The sequence below is a fragment of the Arvicanthis niloticus genome, chromosome 3 (genome assembly GCF_011762505.2).
Source record: "Arvicanthis niloticus isolate mArvNil1 chromosome 3, mArvNil1.pat.X, whole genome shotgun sequence".
NCBI classification, from domain to species: Eukaryota; Metazoa; Chordata; class Mammalia; order Rodentia; family Muridae; genus Arvicanthis; species Arvicanthis niloticus.
The window spans coordinates 81,521,225-81,540,185 of NC_047660.1; the positions used below are offsets into that span (position 1 = coordinate 81,521,225).

Below are 18,961 nucleotides of genomic sequence, written 5' to 3' on the forward strand. Positions count from 1 at the left end.
TTTGAAGCTATGCTGTCAGCCTCTTTGATACGATGAACCAAGCCAGTTTCAAGTGAAAACTGCATCAGGGTACCATCACTTTAGAGCTGAAAAGGCAGGAATGATGCTTCTCTTACCAGCGGCCTGAGTTCTGGGTGCGTCAGGATGTATCCATTATTTGTGATGGCGAAGGCATAACCGTGAATTCCTAACTGTAAGGGGAAAGCAAAAGAAGCCTTCATTAACTGACTCCTGGGCGGATTCACAAAGCACAAAGCAGCCGATCTGAGTAATTTACAGCTTAAACTTGGCATTCATAACCCTGATCAGCACAGTATTTCATTAAAATAAATTCGAGGCACTGATCCTTGACATTTGGTGGAAATATGGAGCCTGTCACAGATAAGCTCGGCAAACAGCACAGTTTGAAATGTCATATCCCCACACTGGTACCCTATGGCTTTATTTTTATTTATTTAAAACAGAACAATTACTATTTAAAAAAAAAAACCAACAAAGTCATGTATATTTCTGGAAAGGGGAGCATGTCGAAGCAAACAGAATTCTTGTGGCTGGGGTGTTTACTCTCTTATCTAGATAAGGGAGAGGAGAGGTGCCCCACACTGCCTTGCTCCCTCGCTTCCTACTGTCCCATGCTCACAGGCGCCATGTTTAGTTTCACTCTCCTGCTCTGTCCCTTCCATAATCCTTAAAGTGTCAAAGTGTCCCCTGCAGCCCACGCAGGGGCTGTCCAATCCCTCTATATTTTATCATTTTTACTCTGGCCCCCAGCTTTCTCCCAAGCACAATCCCATCCACACAAAGCCTGGGTAAATTTCCATGCAAAGCCTCTCGCTTAATGTATGTCTTCTGACTACATGGGACTCTGGGAAAGAGTTGGAGAGCAATGAAATGTTTTATTAGCTTTAAAAAGTATGTAATCAAATTTAACACTGCACTTATTTAAATAATAATCCCAGCTTTTTGACAATATTTCTATTACACACTTGACTGCACCCATTGGCTACAATAAATTTACCTACAAATCATTCATGTATTAAAATGGCCTCTGGCATAAAACCCATACTGATCTCTCTCTAAAGAAAGAAATTGTAACCCACTTTTGCCAGAGCAGTGAAAAGGAAGAGGGGAGAAATTTTTTTCTTTTTGTCTGAGGGATCATTTCACAGTTCTGAGCCTTTACGTATTTCTCCTTTAAATTCCCTGCCACTCACAGTCTTGAATATGATACTATTAAATGATCCAGACAACAGAGTTTACAAACCAGGAGTGACCCTGTCTGCTTGTTAGCTTAACGTCAAGGTGATATGAAATGAACTTCAGAGAATTTAACACCAGCAATTAAAAGTTTCCGTTGCATCACATAAAGCAAATATGCCTGTGGTCGTCAAGGGCAACAGACGGTTCTCCCGGACTTACCTTGCACAGCAAGTCTTAATAACATTCTACTTGACTCTAATGATAAAAGTATATTTCATTATGCCTGGAAAGATAAACCCGAGATTTCCTATCCTTTGAGATGTATATCGTCTCTTTCATCTTGTCTCCTGGAAGAATGTCAGACAGTCAACACTGCATTAATTATCGTTATTAAGTCTTGGTTTAATACAGGCTGGAAGGGTCAGGAAGGACTCTGGGAGCCTGACTTCTTCCATTAAAGGCAAGAGTGGGGCTTGACTGGAAATTCAAACTCAGCATCAGACCAAACAAATGGTATTTTATAGTCAGCTAATGTAGTCAGTCTTTTCCAACATAGCTGACTGTGCCTCTTGCTCTGCTTGTGGGTCTCAGGAGAAGGTAGATCTGGATGCTCTTGCCTTGCATAGCACTTTGTAAGTGATAAACATCACCTATGAGGGTATTACTGATAGCCAGGGCATCGGTTATTAAATGCATGCTTTCCCTCCACCAGAATATAAGAGCTCTGAGGGCAACAGTCAGAGTTTATGCTTAAAAATAACCAGAGAGGTAAATGGGATGGGAAGCAGAGAGGGAACACGGGGAAAGAAGCAATATGAGAAGAAGAAAAGAGAAAGAAACAAATGAAATGAAATTGGCACAGGTTCTACAAGCCGAGCCCTCCTTTCTACTTCCTCCTCTGGAATGCAAGGCACCTGGCCTTTCCATGCCAGCATCCTCTGACGGCCTGCTGTCTCTGCTGCCTGTCTATTGCCCACTCATGCCTCAACCCACTAGACTCAGACTCTACTCTCTCACCCCCATTCGAAGACTCCACAACTGTGCTCCATACTTGCTGGTGGCCTCCTGACAGCTGGAGGCTATGGGATTCTCATTTTGGGTCTCCTGATTTTATGAACTGATAGATACTTCTTTGCCACTTTCTCAGTTGCCAGGCCCCACCAGTTTTCTTCCATTTTCTGCTTTGTCATTTCTCAGGTCATGGCTCTTTTTCAGATTCTGTTCCCAGTATTTCCTATTCTGGCTTAACTTTACTTTCCCTATATGAGCTTCAGCAGCCATTTCTGTTGTAAATCCAAAGGCTCTGCTTCCCTGGGCTCTCCCATTCAGAGGTAGTCAATGAATCCAGCAACTGTTAGTTCTTGGTCCCCCTCCTGAGAAAATACTGTCTCTCTAAGCACTTTCTGTTCTTGTCTCCTCTGGGTGAGTGGCACTAGCTTTTTCCAGACCCCAAGCTAGAAACCAAAGCATCTCCTTAGCCTGTTCCCTTTACCCACAATTCTCCAAACCAACTAATCATAACATTCAGTTATGTTTTCTCTATGACATTCTTCAGACGCAAGTCTTTCTCCTCATGTTGTGATCATGATATTGCTTCAAGTTTCCAAAAAATGGTTAGAGCCGATCTCTAGGCCCCAAAGACAGACCAAAGTCAAAGGCAATTCTGACTGTGCTCTCTGTGTAAAACTTGCAGAAAACTCCTTTTGTGTGTGACAAAGGGCTCATGCACCAATCTGTCTGGTGCTGGCTCCTTCCTAAGTATCCACACTACCTCTTTTACCTGCTGCCCCTCAGTATTCCTGGCAGCAGCAATCCACTGTACTACCCTTTCCTACACAGGCCTTTCCTTGGGTACCAGCCTCATGTATCCCTTTGACCTGAATTTTTACCTACTACCCTTCCAGCCTCAGGACTGTCTCCTGCACATTTTCCGACTGTTCTTGCTTCCCTCATCTCCATTCCATTTTTATAACCATGAGAATATTTCCATTTCTATCTTATGCAAGGCATAAATATTCTACCTACACCTTCTTAATTCTCTCCCCTATTTAGGTCTCCTTCCTTCTTCCGGCTTGCTCTAGAGAGCACCCAAGGCTGTATGTCTCCTGGGAGAGGGACCTGTTTGTAGGAAGGAGCTACCACACTCATCTTGGACTTCTGCAGCTTTTAGTGCCACATGAGATCACAGCAGGCACTCCATTAAATCCACATGTGTTTTAAGCACTTATCACTTTATTCAAACACTATCTAGATGATCTTTAAAAATGGGACCAAAGTAAACACTAAAAATGAGCCAAGAAGAAGCTGATCCACTTCAGCAGACACAGCCAGCCCTTCTCAAACCAGCGCCTAACTTTTCCTGACATTCAGAAGCTATGGGGTTAAACTCCTTCCCAGGAGGACATTCTGAGGAAACTGCACTAGACTGTGCCTGCTGGTTGGTGACTCTTGGAGCTCATCGGATACAGCTCCAGAAAGAGAGACTGGAGATGGATTTCTCTGAGAATCAGAACTTCATAAAATGACAATAGACAATGTTTGGTTTTGGCCACAAATCAATATGCTGACGAAATCCCTAACTCTCATTTCACTTGAAACACAGCCAGTCTTCCTGTCCGTTTGCATGTTCAGTCCTGTGGAGTAACAGGGAACAGATTGGACACAGGACCTTCCAGCACAAGGAGCTGCCAAACAGGCCCTGGATCTACAGCTCACTCTCCGGCTCCCCTGGAGACCAGGAGCTGTGCAGCCCCCTGTCCCTGGGAGAGGAGCATGTCCTTCCAAGCTGAGAGCCTTCAGGCTAATGAAGTGAACCCAATTATAAAACGGCTCGTTATGGTAACAGAGGCCATGGTGTCTGGAAATTATTGCTGGGGTGTCTGGAATTCTTAATAAAAATTATAGGAAGTCTGATGGCTTGCGGGGAAATATATGAAGCTTGGGGAGAAAGAACAATCCTTGGGAAAATCCCAAGAGCTAAGAGCTGACACATCCTTAAAAAGTACTAACCAGGAGGACCAGTACAACTTGGAACCTGCTCCCTGGAATTTCTACTTCCCTCCTGTCTCTGCTCTACCTGGTCAATATGAACATCTTTCCCAAAATTCTTTATGGGAATAGAGGAGGAAAAGATGCCTTAAGTCAATGTGTACCACACTTCTGTCTCTAGGATCCCCACCAGGCTCAGAGAAAACACAGAACACATTCCCAGAGATGCTGGTTCCTTCCCCCCACTGCTCCTCCCTGGTCTTTCATCACATCACACTGTGTTCTGTTGATTTCTCTCTCTGTGTGTAATGTTGAAAAGGCAACCATGCATGTAGAGGACTTTGGATGACACCAGCCACATGGTAAGAACAATAAACATACTGTGTTTTTTCATTATTCCTATGGTTTTATTTTAACTGTGTTTTAACAATCATGATAATTGCTTTCATCATTTCTAGTGATATTGGGGGTCCTAGAGGCTAAAACCGTGGCTTTCCTGCTTACAAGCTACAAAACATGGCAGAATGTTTAAACTTTCTGTGCCCTGGTTTTTTGTTTTGTTGGTTTTTTTTTTGCTATAAAGTTGGGGTAAAATGGTGCCTATCTACTATTAACACATCTTAGTCTATTTCCCAGTAGAAACTGACCCTGAAGCTAATTGTTGACATTCCATTTTTAATCCATTCTTCCTTGACTAATTTTGATACATTTTGAGTAGTGACCTAATGCTTGGGTTTCTACACATCCTCACTGAAACCAGCACTTAAAATCGATTTGAAACATTATAAGTGGATGCCTTCTGTAAACAGTAGGCACCTGGTTATGGATGCCAAGGTCTGAGGATTTCAACAAAAGTCCCCTCTCTTCAAAAGCTATGAAGCCTTCCTCTTCCCATGCATGGCTTTTATTTTCTGAGGGTCTGTCATTTTTACTTCTTGATTATGTGGGGCTGGATCAACTAGAAGCCCCACTATGGCTCTGGAAACATAATCTTAGTTCTCAGAGTCTAGGTATAAAAAGGTGGCTGTCCCCCTCCTGACAACTGTGGAGCTCTTACTATTTTCTTATTGTATCAGAAGGTTAGTGGACTGATGCCTGAGCCAGTCTCAGCAAACCAGACATGGAAACCAAGCAAGCAGCCTGGCAATAAACTCTAACAGATTCCCAGTCTGGCCTCAGTCTTCATAAAAGCAGAGGGAGCATTTGCCAGTCAGAGTCAGCCCAAATCTGGGTGGGCCAGCTAGTCTAACAGGACCGATGAAGAAAGAAACAGTGAAGGCCTGGGAGGTGGGTGAAGCCCTATGCCCAGTGGGCCACCAAGACCTTCAGTGCACTCTGCCCTTTCCCCACTCAGGGACCCTTTGGCCACTTCTGTGTGATGGTACTGAGCCTTGAGTGTACTGGCCCCTCCCCATTTATTGATTTGTTCTTCGATCCACCAGAAAATGAAAGCTTTCTTAATGGGAATTCAATGATCCTCTAGACCATCTCTTGAAAGGCTAGCCAATAATGTCAACTGTGAAAGGAAAATGCAGGGACCTCATCAAAACTCATGGTTACCACATGAAGCCTTTGCACTGATGTCTGAGGAGGAAGAAAGGAAACAATTCATATTAATTAAAAACCCACCAAGGGACAGTATAGATGACACACAGGCAGGCAATAGTCTATGATGGTGGCATATAGAACCCAAAAAGCAGGTGGAGTCTAGAGCCAGACTATGAAATTAAGGTTCCTGGTCCCTTTGGCACTGGCCAAAGTAAACTAGTGTATTACCTTGTATTTGGGAATGGTCTTCAGAAGCTCTTTTACTGGAACATCTGTGCCAACCACACCCAGAAGAATGCCCTTTGACCTCTGTAGAAAATAGACATTAAGCAGAATACAATAGGTTACTGTCTGATGCCTTTCCTGAGAGCACTAAGTCAGATCTCCACGGGGCCTCTTTTTCATTCCACTCTCCAGCTGAATTATAGCTAGTCAAGAAGGGGGATGCCTCTGACCTAACAGCAGCATACTGGTGCAGAGACATTCTAGTGCTCTGCTTCTTCCTGAAGACTGAAACATGGTGTGTGCAAGCCCAGAAGTTTCATGCCTAAGGACTCAGATTATGAACCGGATTATAGTGGCATCTGTTTGATTCCCCTGGCATGCACTACCATCTGGTTCCCACAGAGAGGAAGCCTAGTAGTCAGAGAGAAGCACTTTTTTGTTATTTGTTTGTTTGTTCTTTGTGTTTTATATTTGATTTTTAGCAGCATTATAGAACAAGGGTCCCAATTCCCAGGGCAAGAGGCCACTGTGATTGTTGAAACTTCCAATAACAGAAATGCCACTAGGAAGAACATACACATTACTGCTGTCTGCTGCTTTTTGTTTGTGGCTTGAATCACATTATGGCAAATTCACACCCACTCAACTTCAGAATCCAATGGCAGTTGGAAAATGGGTTTTTGTAGATACCATAACTAAAGATGAGAAGAATCATCTTATATTCATAGTGGTACCTAAATATAGTGACTGGTCTCCTTAGAAAGAAGAGACAGGGATGCAGCGAGAAGGACACACACAAAGGATATAATGTGAAATGATGCTGCCGTGGGCCAAGGGTACTGGGCTCCAGCAGCCAGAAATAACAAAGAAGCATTTTTTCCCTGTTCCTTTAGAGAAACCATGGCTCTGCAAACATCTTGATTTCAGACTCTCAAGATTCACAACTATTTGGTACACCATCTCACTTTACATTACTTTGACACCTCTGCTCCAAGAAATTAAAGATAACTGAGGAGAAGTGCAGCCACCGCAATCAAGAATTGTCTGGGAATTTTCCTCCTCTAGACATTGAGTGTCTACATCTTAGAGAGGGGCTAGAGATGCTAAGAACAGTGCCCAGCTTCTTATTTACACTGGACTCATTGGTCCTCACAGTAGGCTGAAACGGTGAGGATAAACTCACATCCCATACAGTATCCTGGGGAGGAACAAAGAAGCCATCTTCTTCTAGTGCTTGGATACAAAGCTATTTGAGAAATAACACCTCTCCCCCCAACCCAGCACCAGGCTGAAGGCACATTGCCATACTCACAGTTTCGTTTTGCTTACTGAACACAGGCATGGCCACTGTGGTCATCAAGACGAGGCCCTGATCATCAGCAAGCTGGATGGAGACAGAAAAGGCAGTTATTGGACAGCCTGTGGATGCCTTGGAGCAGAGGCCTCCTGTTGACCAGTGCATCTTTTCTAGCTAAAGGCTGCTGAGAAAGAGCCCTCGGGATCCCTTGGCAGGGAGTGAGCATGAAGGCTTTCTACCTGAACTGCACTCCAACAGTCCCCGGCCCCAGCTGGAAAACCAACTACCGCCAGTCACTCCAGCTGACACATCTGCGCTTGCAGCTATTTTTGCCTCAGATGAACCTCATTTGGATTTCAATGATTTATTTTATTACAGCACATCCATTTTACTGTTTTATTCCCCAGACATTTATGTTCAGTGTGTGAGCTAATAAGGCTTCTGATAATGCAGGATCAGAAACCTAGGACTTTGGGGTGGGGAGTGCTCAGCAAATGCCCTTAGGGGAAACAAAACCCAGAAGCTCTTATTGTCCCTAAGGCAAGCTAGTAAGCCCCTTCACCTCTTCAGGCTCCTGAATGCTAGTCCCAAAAGGAAAGCAAATGAATGAAAAGACAGCTTTAGCATATGACCCTGAAAATCAACAATAAGAAGCTAATCGCTGCTTCCAAAGGAAGTACTTGTGAAGCAGGATGCAAACTTGTTATGCTTTTAGCCTCAGACAGACACTGTGAGACCTCTGGGCACATCTGCTTCTCATACAGCACCAGGAGGGACACAGGCAGGAACAGCTGTTCTGCCCCAGTAACAAACGGGGAAATAGAGTCTCCAAATACAGAGTCTCAGGAAATCCCAAGGAGTAACCTTTGGTTCAAGACAAACCTATCCCTCATTCTCAGCTTCAAGTTTCTTAGTTGCACTAGCTAATAAGGCCTTCCTGGCCTCATTGAAATCATGCTAATTAATGTTACCATAAAGATAAGATGTGCTAGTGACGAGCATGGTACTGACATAGAGTCTCTCAAAGGACGCTGGAGTCCTTTCTCTGCCCGTGAGTTCATACGGTAAGTACATGGCAGAATTTAACAAAAGAGAACAAGGATTGGTTTGGCACTGCTGACAGGTACCAAAGTTGGTTGGGAAAGTCCAATGGGAGAGAAATCCTTTATGCTCTGTATCTCTGTTGAATACCCACTATGAATCGCTCTGAGCTCAGAAATCCACCATCTTCAGTCTACAACATTTTTTTTTTTTTTTTTTTTTTTTTTTTTTTAAATTTACTCACTTTTCCATGGTGTTAGTTCTATGGAATAATTAGGTACACTCACATAGAACTTCCTTCTTAGGAAGAGGCTGCCTAAGGAGATGGTGCTAGAATCTAAGTGGTTAACAACTATACAGATTGCCTAGTCTCTTGTGCAAAAATCATTGAACTAAACTTAGCTTACTTTTTTCAAGTGTTGATTTTTTTTTTTTTTTTTTTTTTTTTTTAGAAAGGATCTTATATCACCCAGGCAATACTTAATAAACAGGTGATCCTTTTCCTAGCTCTGTGCTGAGATTACAGGTCTGCACCATCAAATCCCTGCTCTCATGTTCACATAGTGTCATATGTATCATGAATATTTTGGGGGTTTCTTTGGACCTCACTACTTATAATGTGATTCCCAAGACAACAGCACTTCAGTGCTTGTTATAAATGCAGAACCTCAGGGATCATTCTAGACTTTCTGAATAGAGATCCTTACTTTAAAAATTTAGTACACATGAAGAATAAAAGTCAAGGAATATTGTTACAGGGATATCTTTCCCATTTTCCCCTATTAACAATTTTGAGAACAAAAGAAAAGCCATCGAATGTTGAGGAAATTTCCCAAAAGAAATGGAGGGAACTTGTTAGTCTTACAACTACTTAGAAGTGAGTCTATGGTCCTGCATGAAAGTGAGACAAGAACCTCATGGCCTTTAAGGACCAGGACACCTGTGGCATCTTATGGGCTAACTGTGTTCTCTGTCCATTTGTTTGATCAGCCACTGTTCTGGATGGGGGTTGGGAAGATCCCTTTACCACTGTAACTCAGATTTAAACAGGCAGACTCTGAATAAAGCGGACGACACTCCACAGTTTGGGTGGGCCTCATCTAATCAGTTGGAGGTCTTAAGAGAAAAGACAGAGTCTTCAAGAAAGAAGGAATTTTGCCTCTAGCTTGCCTTTGGGTTCAACTTTGAAACATCAACCCTTCCCGAGATTACCAGAACAACAATCTGCCTTACAGATTCATATCTATTAGAGTCCACACTTATTCTTTAATACAAATCCCTCTCCCCATATAATCATTTATGTACATGTTTATATGCCCATAAACATGCACACATACGCTGTCTTTATATGCCTATGTATATGCACAGTGTATCATGCACATGCTTTCACTATATAGGCTCTTACATTGTTCTGTCTCTTCTGAGACTGCTGATGAATAGGCAGTCACCCAGGTAACTTGCTGGGCATGAGAATAAGTAAATAAATTATTTTCTAATATTAATAACCAAACAGCATTAACTCAAGATGATGTTGACAGATCTTGTTGTGCCAAGAATCAAGTCAGCCAGTATATGCAGCACAGTAATTGTTTATGAGAACATAGTTTCAACGTCTACTAAAAATACTTAGTATAGCATGGCGGCCATTGGCGGAACCAGCTGGGAGTAAACAACCCTCTTAGCATTAGACACCCCATTTCACAACTCCTTGATTAATCCTCACTGCTGTCCAGCAAAGCTCATTTGAGCTGATCCATAACCCTGGACAACTTCCACTTTTACAACTCAAATCAAATTCCCAGGCGATGCCAACATGGATCACGATGAAACCAAAACATGGCATTGACAGTAATAAGACATGAAACTTTCCCCCTGCAACCAGTAAGAGTTAGTTATAAATCATTAGTGATTGTCCTGGCACAAAGGCAAGATCAGGGACTTACAAATGTTAAGCCAGAATATAGAATCAGTCACTCAGGGCAAGAAGAAAAGAAAAGAAAAGAAAAGAAAAGAAAAGAAAAGAAAAGAAAAGAAAAGACAAGACAAGACAAGACGACAAGACAAGACAAGACAAAAACATCCTTATATTACATTTGTATTAAAGCCACTCATTTGTTACCAGCTCAAGGTAAACAAAAGAAACCCAGTATGTCCAATGGGGCAAAGGGCAGAGTTCACATGTGGGACTATAATCTTTTATACTCTTCTGCTGAAAGTTGTAGCCCACTTATAGACAGGCTTGGCCAGAACTCCAACCTACAGGCTTCCTCTCTAACCCAACTCATCTCATAGCCAGGAAAACTAGCCGAAACCCAGAAACAGCACCTGTACAGTAAGCATTACAACCTGCACCTGCCCTTCCATCAGCCTGTCTCCCCAATTTGGCCTCTGTGCATTTGAAACATTTCATGGAGGAGAAAAATCAATCTGAAAGTTTGTTTGCACCACAAGCTCAGGATCAAAAGGCATCCCGGGCTCCTGTCACAGGAAACAGCAACTGGTGGGAAGAGGTTTGTTTTTATTTTTATTTTTATTTTTTTTATTTTTTTTATTTAGCCCTCCAAGTATAAATCATGCAGCCACCACAGCCAGAAGTCCTCTGTCTACCACACTCACTAGGGGTTGGGTTGCCTGCTTTTCTGTGGTCCCCAACTTGTAGCTGCTGCTGAGGCAAAGTTAGTGGTCAGGATTCATACTTAAGGCTTCCAAGAAAAATGCAGATGCAGAATCTACATTCATTTCCCAAAAAGTCGGAGCAAGAGATGGAGATCACCACGGTCCATCTCAGCAAAATCTCGTTAACTTAATTCCAGTGCGAGAATCCTAAAGCAACCTGCTGTTCAGTTACACAGCCCCTGAACTTCCCAGCTATGGTGTGCTGTTGTATAATGCGTGTATATTATTCCACATCCTTCATTTCCTATGCTACATAATGAGGACCATTCTGGAATCAAAGGAAATGATGGATAATAATGCTGAACATCTGGTCCATAAAATACAAACTTGCTCAACAGATCGACTGCTTCCTCTCAGCTTCCCAAGCTAGCAATGCACGTGTCTCTATGAATGTGCATTCAGACTCATATTCCGAGCTCTGGGCAGCCATGCCAGGCCCCTACTCCTGGTGCTTCATCTGTTTCCACGGATAGTACCAGACAGGAATCTGGTCAGTCCCAAGGGTGTGGCCCCAGCAGCATCACACCACCAGATCCCCAGTTCACTGCTGGCCTGCTCATTGCTATGCATCCTTTGCCTTCAGAACTTCCGTTAAGCCTCAGCTGTATGCCAAGTCCTCTGCCATGTGCTATGAAGATAACTAAGCACAAGACTGGGCTGTTTTCCCCAAGGAACCCCGGATGCACTTACAGAGGCAGAAAAACCAATGAGACTGATGGAAGAGGCCTGGTGGGGCTGGCATGCTGGCATGCTGTAGTGAGCTTCTTCTAGTCCAGCTTGAGTCCAAGTGGCATCCTGTACTTATTGAAACCAGTCACATGCAAATGCCAGCTACAAATGCCTCCTGGAGGCTGGCTGAATAAGCAGAAAGCAGTTTCCCGCTTCACATCATTTTCACCCTAAATTATTGATACTTGCTATAGCACAGAGGTAGAAGTTTAGAAGCCATCCTTTTCTTCCTGAAGACCCCAACCCCTCCCTTAGATAAATCCTCTTTACTCTTTCCAGTCACAGGATTTCTATGGCAGCTGACACCTCTCATCTTGCACATATGGCTAGGTGACCAACCGGATGGTTTCTTGGGCACACGGGCACACGTATACACTACCTAGGCTGTAAAATTGGCTCATTAATTGGACATGTGGTTTGTTCTGTGTCCCCTGGGATGTTTTGTCTTTTTGTTATCTAAAGCTTGTGGAAAGATTATCTTTCTGTGGGGTGGTTATAAAAACCTAAGTGTGCTGCTCATGTCCCCTCACCACAGATAGAAAATTAGACAGAAAGAAAAATAGACAGAAAGAAAAATAGACAGAAAGAAGAAAAGAAAAAGAAAGAAAGAGAGAGAGAGAGAGAGAGAGAGAGAGAGAGAGAGAGAAAGAAAGAAAGAAAGAGGGAGAGGAGGGAAGGAGAGAGGCAGGAGGAAGAGAGGAGAGGAGGGAGGGAGAGAGTAGACAACAGAGAGATAAGAGAGGGGTAGGTGAGAGAAGAGAGAGAAGAGTGGGCCTGGGAGATGCAGGCAGGGAGGGGTGGGGGCTAAAGAGAGTAAATGGGGATGTCAAAGGAGGGGGGCAACAGTCTTAGATGCCATCATTCCTAGGGACTGTGTTTTATGACAGGTATGTTGTACTTAAGATTTTATGAAAAATCTTCATAATAAGTAAAAGCTTGGCTGCTTTGAGATCATCAGCAAGAAGTTACTGTCTTGGGAATCTCATTTGGCCAACCAGAACAGAGAAACAAACACAGGCAGAGCAAGAGGGCAGGCCTGGAGCTGGTGAGGTGAGTGTGGCCTTCCATGGGGACTGGGAACAGTGGCAGCTACCAACCAGGCTCTGATTTTGAAGGACATTCATCTGCCTGGCCATTTTAAAATCTCCATTCTAAGGGAGCTGACCAGGCCAGTGGCAGGATGCTCTCTTTCTCCTGCAGCTGGATGCCCTGGAGGTAATGCCAAATCCTAGGAAGGAGGTGAGCTGAGCATTCAAGGCAGTTAAGAGCAGCCTTCTTGGCAGCACATTCGAGGACTGCCCGGTGGGTTCAGCAGAGTCTTCTGCCAGATCTGCTCAGCCCTGGAGGCTGAGGCTGAAAGGAGGGCTATGCACAATGGTAAACTCCACTGGGAGACTGGCTCTCGGCCAAGGGCAAAGGCTAATTCATTTACTCTCCTCCAATATACCATTTCTTCTATAGTTCTCTTCTCCGTTCCTGTGCTTTGCTTATTGAAGTTGATCAACACATTGACTAGATTAACAGACTGTATGGTATAAATCCATAATACTATCATAGATAGATATTTTATACAGGGGGTACAAAGCCAGGTTTCCTCTGTTTCCTTCAACACTTTCAATGAACTGCACTCAGCCATCTGTAAAAAGGACACTGTTGCCATCTAGTGGTATTCTGTGTGAATTGCAGGCACACTGCCCTAGGAGCTAAAAAGCCATTTGCAAAGTATGAGGTTTTTCCAGTAAAAACACATTTAAAAGACAGTCAGTGTTATTTAATAGCTACCTAGTGGAAGCATAAGCTGCATTAACTATTAGTTCTGTCAAAAACTTCATCTTGACAGGAAAGGAATAGTACTAAGAGGTAGAAAAACACAGCTGTGTGCACCCCTTGAATACCAAGTGAGGCATTTTGAATGGAAAATGACAGATTATTTATTGGTGTGGAGTCTGGGAATGCAACCAGGGAGCCCAGAAAAAACCAAGTCCTTTAAGGCCCACCTTCTCAAATGCAGCTTGCGCATGGGGCAACTTATCTTTCTCATGTTCTCTCATTGGACCCATGAAGTCTGAGTACTTGGGGGTTCCCAGAGGCCAGGCTCTGTGTGGTACATAATGATGGGAATTGTGGACAGGGTGAAAACACATGTCCCCTATGTTCTCCATTTTACCCTACTAAGAAAGTTCCTGAAAGTCAGTGATATTACTCCTCTGTAAGAACACAAGAAGAACAGAGGAATTGGTTGAGCAAGGGCGGACAGAAGCAGGTGATGCAATGATGTTGAAACTCTTCACAGCTAAACAGCCTGGACCTCCACACTTAAACCCTTAATCAAAAAAGAGTCTCTGTATGTCAGTCACCTGCCACTGCCCTGCCCCCAATTGTCCCCACTACCTTCTGTTACGCAACACGATGACACAACTTTCTTTAATACCAAAGTAGAATGTTAGGGGAGGCACCTAGTAGGGGCACAGAAGTGCTGAAGACATGTTCAGTGCAGACATGGCCCTGTTGAACACCTTGGCAGCCTTCAGTTGGGCAAGGCTGTGAAAGTCCACTCAGGGTGACAAGGTGCCATGCTCTCCAGGGAGACAGGATCAGGCAGCTCGTTTGATGCCAACACCTTCTGGCTCAGGCCGACTTTATGCTTTGCTCTCATAATCTTTGATTTCCACCTCTGACTGTTGAATAGAGGCCAGTTTTGACATGCTCTCTGTGGATTGCATATTTAAACATTGATTAATGAGCGCTTTACTCAGCAATCCAAAAAGCCACTTGGAAATGGGAAGGGGAGGGAGTCGTTTGTTTTATTAATTGAAGAACACAAAGACCTTCCCATGGTGGGATGAGGTTATGTATGCACATATTCTGAGGACACCGGGGGCACTGAGGATGGTATGGTAGGCGACCATACATACATATTTATAATAAACTCAAACAGTAATTTTCCTGTGCATTTGTGTTCTAGCAAGTTCATGTGTGATCCTCTGGTAGATCCTAAGAGAGCATCTCACATGCAAATCTGAGTAAATCCCAACATTTGGAAAAGTAAATTGAGTAGCAGAAGTATACATGTGGTGTGAAACTACTTGTCTAAACTTTTAAATAGGCGCAACAGTGATGCCCGTCTGTTGTGTAGATACAGACACTCAGAAGACAATGTGCCCCAGCAAGTGGGACACTAATGTTAGCAGAAATCAGAGATTGCAGCCCAAACAGGCATCTGCAGAAACTTAAGAAAAGGCTATTTACAAAGGTGTAGATATAATGCCAGGTTCCCCTAGGGAACAGCATGTGCTAGGAATAATGGGGACACCTGTATATCAGGAAGAGGAGTGGAAAGAGCAACTCTGAGAACTCAGGCAGGCAGGCTGGACGTCCGTAGCTTTTAGTAAGAGCCAGGATTTCCCACAGGAGGACATCTCTGGCAAAGATGCCAGTGAGAGTCAGAATGCCCCACAGAAGAATGTTTGGTCACGGCAAGCCCTTCGATTTTCATGAGATTTAATTTCATCCAAACAACACACAAATCCATAAATAAAACTCTAAAATAGACATGATAACAATTTCAAATCTTAAATCTGAATGGCAAATATGTACATGGTTTGTCTTTTTTTTTTTTTAACTCTTGCTGTATGACTGAATGTTTGAACATCAAGGAAGCTTTCCCTACAGCCTCCTCCCTCTATAGAAAACACTGCATAAATAAAAGGACTTGGTAGCGTATACCTGTGGTAAAAATTGAAGCTGCCAAACTAAAAGTGAATTATTCAAAGCAATAATAATAAGCCATAAGTCCTGTGTTTAAATCCCCCTTTACTCAAAGATAAAAAACCTGTTATAGCAACCTCGCTAACACACTGGCACTGGAAATGCCGTCAGAATACGGGTTTCATAGTACAGGTTAAACATAACACCCTTGACTATTCGTATTTTTAATGATCTTTACGGCGAGGAGCACACAAAGGCAACTATTTCCTTTCTCGAAAAGCTGATTCTTCTGGAGCATGCAATTAAGAACAGCAAATGCTGCTTAGATTTCTGTTGTACAAGGCATTCTTCAACATTTCTGCAAGATGCCCTTATTCTAAATAATATACGGCTCTTGCAAAGAGAAAGTGGGAGAGTAAGACATAAATGTGAAATAAATAAACCTTAAGCAAGCTTCCTCTCATTCTGCCCTTGATTGTCTTGGTAAATTATAGTCTTTCAGTCCTGAAAGAATGATACTTAAATGTTAATTTGCCTTTGCCTAAGATGGTTTCTTTCTTTTTTAAAAAAAACTGAATCGCTGTTGTTTGCTTGGGAGATGCCGAATTCTGGCGAGACCTCGCTGTAATCTACGCAGTCTAACTACAAAAGTAAGCACAGTATCCTCTTTGAACTTTAAACTTGATTGTTGAAGTTGTTTTGTTTTCTTTCTCTTTTCAGCAACCTAAAGACAACTTTGTGAACGATAATGCTGAATGAGGGTTGGAACCATCTTGAAGAAAAATCTAGAATCACTCTTACGAGGAAATAGCTATTATTTAGTAAAAATGCCAATGCCGTCTCTTGTTCCCAGTGACTCTAAGATAAAAGCCATTAAGCAGGGAATATAGTTTATAAGCAAACATTTCAATGGCATCAGCATGTTGTCTTTGACCGGGAACACATCTATAAATAAATCTGTGGTCAAAAGAACACTACTGATTAACATCTGATTAGCATATCTGAAAGCTGTCTTGGAGACGGCTTTGTTTGTTTATTAGGAGTGACCTGCTTATTTCCAGAGTGCCCAGGAATGAGGACAATGGGAATGATCATGGAGCATTGGATTTGGGCCAGTATTCATGATGAGCCTGACACACAACCGACCCCCCGTTGTGGCCAAACATTCATAATTTCACAAACGTGGTTTAGACACCTCCCAAATAGATGCCTGAAAATACAGCCAACAGTTGGAGCTTTGGGGCCCAGGGACAAAACCTTCCCCTTGTTTAAAGACCCCCTGAAACGTGGCTTCCTCCATAAAACCTTCCCTAACTAAGTGGAAATGGGAACCAGATGTCCTTAAACTCCACTACAAAGATAATCATATTTACTCTACAACCAAAGATACCATCTAGGCCCAAATCTGTGCAAACTGTTAATACAGCTAAGTCTCTGAACACGATGGCTGGAAGAGACACGGGAAATTGTGTATAGCGTGTGAACTCTGAGAGCAGAAGGAAAGGAAAAAAGTCTCCTTTTTCTCTGAGCTTTTAGCAGAGAGCCTAATACAAGAAGTGCTCAGTAAATGGTCCTTGAATGAATTTATTCCATCATCCTTTTGTTTATTTTGTATAGGAGGCTCAGAGAGGAAAGAAATCACGTGGAGTTAGTAGCAGAACTCAGACAAGATGCCTGTCTGCATCATGCCTCCATCTGTGTGGTTAGCCTGACAATAAGGGCTGTGAGGAGCTGGTACCTACATGCTGTTATGGCTAGAAGCAAACAGAGCATGCTGTCCAGCCTATGGCACAGTGATAAAGAAAATGGCTCACCTTTTAAAACCAGCTCAGTTGAACATTGTGACTTTAAACAAGCAGACCTTGAGTCAACATCCAAACTCAGTTTCAGTCTCTTGGATCAGGGTGTTTATTCATTCTTTCATGTCTGCCTCTCTCCCTGCCTCTCCCGGTGCCTCTCTCCCTGCCTCTCCCCCTGCCTCTTTCCATCGGCTTATTCCCCTATCTATGCATATACCCATGCATATCCACTGCAATTCTTTATATGCACATGCTCTTAAATCTAAGCCCAGCACACACTTTGTAAATTATCTGTGCTCATTCTAAATATGACAAAAACAAAGCTAAAACAATCAGAAGGCAGGAGAGCAGAGATTTGAGACTTAGCCTACGTGTTTCTAGAGACCAAGTACAAATTCTTCTGCCCCCCCCCCCCGAAACATTTTTTAGTGGTATAAACTGTCATGTTTTACCTTTGGGAACTTAGAACACAGCAAAAGAGACAACCAATAAGTCATCCTTAAAATAAAAATAGTCCATAGGAGTTCTTGAAGGATTAACAGAATTATTAAGGAAGCACATAAGATAGTGGTGCTGCCCCTGACATGTGTGACCAACCCCACAAGGATTATTTCAGATTGTTAAGAGAGGAGCTTGTAAGTTCCTTTTTCACTACTTTAGTGAATTTGAACTTAGTCTCTCCATTTGAGTCACATTAAAAAAAGAGAGAGTATTTTTTCCTTTGTCCCATGACAGAACATCATGGATCTCAGAGCTAATTGTGGTTCCAGAAACAACTAGAGTAGTAAATGATGACCTATGCTTGTTAAGGAAGGTCGGGATGATGGAAGGATAAAATGGGAAATAGTTGATATGGAGAAAGGAAGCCAGGATGGAAGGATAGCTGCCTCAGTGATACCCAGCCTTCAGTCACCTAATGCATCCCAGGCCTGGGCAAGAAGGGGTGTGTGCAATCCAAGTAAGAAGCTCATGAGTCAGCAAGTGGGTCATTTCTTTGAGTCATTTCTGGAAAAGAAAATCCATAGCATGGCATTAATCCTTGCCTAACGTTATTCTACCTCATGAAACTTGGTTGAGTTTTTTCCAAATCCTCTGAGTTCATTGAGATGGGATAAACATCTAGCTTTTGTTTGTGAACTTCACAGTGTGGCTTTAGAGAATTGTACGATTTCCCAGTTTTCCCCAAAAAGCATCATTTCAACAGAATCTTTTGCCATTGTGTCTGCATGGTATCTCATCCATAGCCATCTTTTTTCTCTCAAGAGAATAGGCCACATATATCAGTTATCTAGGGGCCCAAGAAGAAAATAAAATGACCAGGAAAATGATTGATCAGATGAAGTATAACCAGATTCAATTGATAGATTTATAATAAAATTTGTAATAAAACATAATAAACTCTTTTAATGAAAATTAGAACATATGGAGAGCCACATGACTCCAGCTGTACATATAGGGGAGGATGGCCTTGTTGGGCATAGGTGGGAGATGAGGTCAATGGCACCTTGAAGGCTGAGCACTGAGTGTGTGTGTGGGGTAATCTGAGGGTGGGGAGGGGGATTGGGGGGTAGGTGGGTAAACACCCTCATAGAAGCAGGTGGTGGGGGGATGGGATAAGGGGTTCCAGGGAGGTGGGGGAATGTGGTAAGGGGATAAAATTTGAAATGTAAATATAATATCCAATAAAAGAGGGGGGAAAAAAGAAAAGAAAATTAGATTTATTCTATAGCAAAAAAAAAAAAATACTTCA

The 18,961-nt window shown here is 42.8% G+C and overlaps 1 protein-coding gene across 2 annotated transcripts in view; it reads right to left on the minus strand.

Moving 5' to 3' along the window:
- The window catches only part of Cacna2d3 (calcium voltage-gated channel auxiliary subunit alpha2delta 3), an 800,506-nt gene that overhangs the window by 191,272 nt on the left and 590,273 nt on the right, over positions 1-18,961 (minus strand). For both annotated transcript variants that reach the window (XM_076931312.1, XM_076931311.1), the window contains 3 exons: positions 7,274-7,345; positions 5,965-6,045; positions 117-191 (listed from right to left, as the gene is read on the minus strand). In XM_076931312.1, the coding sequence (XP_076787427.1) occupies positions 117-191; positions 5,965-6,045; positions 7,274-7,345 (228 nt within the window). The remainder of the gene's footprint in view (positions 1-116; positions 192-5,964; positions 6,046-7,273; positions 7,346-18,961) is intronic.